The sequence below is a fragment of the Coptis chinensis genome, chromosome 7 (genome assembly GCF_015680905.1).
Source record: "Coptis chinensis isolate HL-2020 chromosome 7, ASM1568090v1, whole genome shotgun sequence".
Lineage (NCBI taxonomy): Eukaryota > Viridiplantae > Streptophyta > Magnoliopsida > Ranunculales > Ranunculaceae > Coptis > Coptis chinensis.
The window spans coordinates 24,408,559-24,412,390 of record NC_141462.1 but is presented as its reverse complement, the minus strand read 5'-3'; the positions used below and the strand labels follow the sequence as shown (position 1 = coordinate 24,412,390).

The following is a 3,832-nucleotide window of genomic DNA, read 5'->3' as shown; positions in this document are numbered from 1 at the left end:
TCGATATACGACCAAGCAAAATCATATTTATTGAGAGATAGAAATTTGACAAGTTGCTCCTTGAGCTTGGGGTCTAAATTAGCCCCTACATAAACAAATTTTGGGTCATCATTTGTGCCCAAATTGACTTTTCTCCATGTTCAATTTGTGCTTGTTTTTCCTTTAGCTTGTCTGTTGCTGATGCTGGAGGGCTGGAAGCTTAAGGATCTTGCGGCTTTGGGATGTCTTTGGTTTGGACAACCTGAGTTTTGGCCGTGGTTGTTGCGCTGACTTGATTGCATCGATGAGCTTCCAGTTGGTTGCTTCTGAGCTCCATGATGCCTCAGGGTTCGGGGAACCGCAGGACTTGGTGTAAGGTAGATAGAACTGCTTGGATCTTGTGTATCCACCTGCTTCCTAAGATGGCCTTGTAGGACGTCTTGACATCAATCATACTGAAGCGTGTTGAAGTCTTAACCATGTCTTCTTTCTCTCCAATAGAGACTGGTAGGATGACGTCTCCAATGGCATATGTGTTATCTCTGTTGAATCCATAGAGTGGTGTATTTGACTCTATTATCACTGAGTCTGGCAGGTGCATATCCTTGTATATTTGGTAGAAGAGGATATCGTAGGACTTGCCTTGATCGATTAGGACCCTTTTGACTGTCCACCCATTGATCTTGATGTGCACTACCAGGGCATCATTGTGGGGTAGGCACAGCTTGTCGAGATCTTCTTCGGTAAATGATATGGAGGTCGTAGATTGAGAGCTGGTAGGAGTGATTACTTCCGCTTTGTGGGAGAGGTGGTAGATTTCTTGTAGTGCTCCTATACGCTTGCGCTTTTCACGACTTGAGATTTCGTTATTGGAGGTGTCTATAATCATGTTGATTACCTTTTTCTCATCTTGATCGAAGAAGTGTTATCTCCTGTTGTGCCTCGACCGATCTGGAGATTTAGATCATCGGGCTGTTCTACTTCTGTTCCTTCTGCGAGCAGGTCGTTCATGGTTCCGGCTCCTGCTTCCGTTATGGTTGGCATTCAGCTTATGCCTGAGGTCGTTTTCTGGCAGGAACTCTTTCAGCTTTCCCTCTTCAACTAAGTCTTGGAGGTAGTTCTTGAGACTCCAACATTCTTCGATGTCATGGTGGTAGAGATTATGGAAATGGCAGTATGAACGTCCTGATATTGCTATTACTTTGTTAATTTTTGGCTTAAAGTAAGGTGTTGTATATATCTTCTTCAGGATATGGCTTGGTATCCTAGAGAAGTTGGAGAATTCTCTTTTAGTGTATGAGGGCTTGTGGGAGTTGATGCCTTTGTTGTTGTTGTCGGAGTACTGATTGCTTTCTTTGGGTCCCCACTTGTCGCTTACTACGAGGACTTTTTTGCCTTTTCCCTGGGCCATCCATTCCTCGTACTTCATGTATTTGTCGACTCTGTGGTACAGGTTGTCTAAGCGCTCTGGCTTGTTGCGCATGAGATACCCCGTTAGATCAGAGTCGTCTAGGAGGGCATTGGTGAATGTATAAGTTGTGAAGCTGTCCTTGAGGCCTGGCTCCATTGATAGGAGTTCCTTCTTGAAACATCCTAGGAAAGCGCAGATCATCTCGCCGTGCATTTGCTTCAATTGGAACAAGTTTCCAGGTTGGCCTGTTTCTTCCTGTTATGGACGAACTCTGCTGTGAAGGTTTCAGCCAGCTTGTCGAAGTTGTTGATTGAATCAAGAGTGAGCGTGTAGAACAAGTCTAGTGCTCCGTCCTTCAAGCTGGCTAGAAAGAGTTTGCACTTCAGGTAGTCATAGTCTGGAGCGTTGTAAAGTGCAAGGATCTGACTGAAGCAAGCTATGTGCTGGCCTGGACATGAGCTACAGTCATATAACGGGAACTTTGGCTGGATAAAGTCAGTGGGAGGCTGCTTGTCCCTGACTTCGGTGGTGAATGGTGATACTTTGTACAACTGGAGCATCTTCTGTACGATCTGGGATGCACTGGCTTTTTCACCTGTTTTGTCTAGTCTTTAGGTGAAGTCATCGAGGCGCTAATCAGTGGTTGTAGTAAGTGTTGTGACCGTATTGTTGTCGATGGCGTCTAGAGTCTCGTTGTTGGTGTTGGAAGTGGTTTGCTCACGCATAGTTTGGTTCTCTTCCTGGAGCGTGGTGAATGATTCGTGGAGGAACTTGACTTGATCTACCAGAGCTTGTAGCTGTGCTTCCATGGTGGTTTTTCTAACCAACTTCGTGGGCTTGAGAAAATAGTGTATGTGCTTGGATCAACCAATATGCGATGTAAATCATAATCTCCAAAAGGAAGTGTCAGGACGAGCGCGTCCTCATGGGGGATTTGGATGCTACAACAGTCAGCCTCTGTGAAGAGGATGAGCGGATCTTTGTGAGGCACCACGTTAACCTGAGCTCTTTTAGTCAACTCGATGTTCATGATCATCATCTGCTTGGCGATGCGCATTTGGTATCGAGTACCCTTTTCAGTGATCTGTCCACTTCCTTTGCTTGTTTTTCTGAAAATCATATTTATTTGGAGCTGGTCATTGAGCGGTCCAGTACCTGGGGGATCCTGAACTGACGTGTTGATCTCCTCAGGCTGCACTACGTTCGCCTGTTCGTGCGCCACAAACTATTTCAAATACCCCTTTTCAATCAGATCAGGTAGTTCATTTTTCAGGGTCCTGCAGGCTCTGGTGTTGTGACCCTTACTCTTATGGAACTTGCAGTATGTCCTTTGGTCTCTAGTACCCAGGGAGCCTGGCTTTAGCGGAGCTGGCCACTTGATGTAACTCTGATTTTTTATCGAGTACAAAACCTCATCGGGCATTTTGTTTAGAGGGGCGAAGTTTCTGTCCATTGAGGGAAGAGATTCTTCAATTCCTTCCACATGTGGCTTCTTTTGTGGTTTTTCATCTACACTACTAGCTACATTCTGGTATTGCCCTTTGGGCATTCGGCCCTTTGATGGAGATTCGGCCCTTTGGCGATTACGATTACGATCTCTCTTCGACTTTTTAGGGGAAGAATTCCCATTCTCGGGGAAGCCCAGGAACTGTCCGACTAGTCTTCTTTGCTTCCTAACGTCCGTTCAGGACATCCTCTTCCCATCCCGCATGAATTTCAACCATGTCAAGGAGTTCTTCTAAATCGCAAGGTGGCTTTCTGGAGAGAGATCCGAATAAGGCGTTGTTTTCATCCAACCCTTGTTTGAAAGCTATTATAGCAGTCTGTTTATCACAAGACTCTATTTGGATTGAAATTTCCATGAACCGTTGCATGTAGGATCTCAATGCCTCTCCATCCTTTTTCTTGATGTTGAATAGTGCATTAATCCGTTTTGGCTGATGCTTATTGCATGAGTACCTGTCTATAAAGGTCCTAAATAGTTCTTCTGAGGACTTGATCTGACGCTCTGGTAATCTGTGGTACCACTGGAGCGTAGATCCAGACAGGGAAGCTTTGAACTCCTGACACATGACATGGTCATATCTCTCATATTGTCCCATAGTGGCACAATATCTGAATACGTGATCCACCGGATCTGATTTGTCATTAAAGACACTGAACTTTGGTTGTCTGTAACCACGAGGATATGGCTTCCTCATCACCCGTGATGCAAAAGGAGATCGGCCTACCCCATTATAGCGGATTGAACAAGGGAGTCTTGCATTTTTCTCCCCTTGCCTGTCATCCGATGCATCTGACGGATCAGGTCATTCTTCTCCGTTTCCCATGCACTCTCTTTGGTAGAAAGTTTCTTACTCTGAGCTCTTTTCCAATGTCGAGGGTCGACATCACGATCATGGTCAGAGGACCCTGGTTCTGAAGGTTCGTTCTCGAAGTCCT

General features: G+C 45.4%; 1 protein-coding gene across 1 annotated transcript; it reads right to left on the bottom strand.

Moving 5' to 3' along the window:
* Positions 1–322: 322 nt before the first annotated feature.
* LOC147486738 (uncharacterized) lies at positions 323–868 on the bottom strand. Its single transcript, XM_086573839.1, has one exon. It carries the CDS (start codon positions 866–868, stop codon positions 323–325), a length of 546 nt encoding a protein of 181 aa, XP_086429965.1.
* Positions 869–3,832: the final 2,964 nt, after the last annotated feature.

Excerpts from the sequence above, each read along its gene's own strand:
- LOC147486738 (XM_086573839.1), bottom strand. The coding sequence starts at position 868 with ATGATTATAGACACCTCCAATAACGAAATCTCAAGTCGTGAAAAGCGC.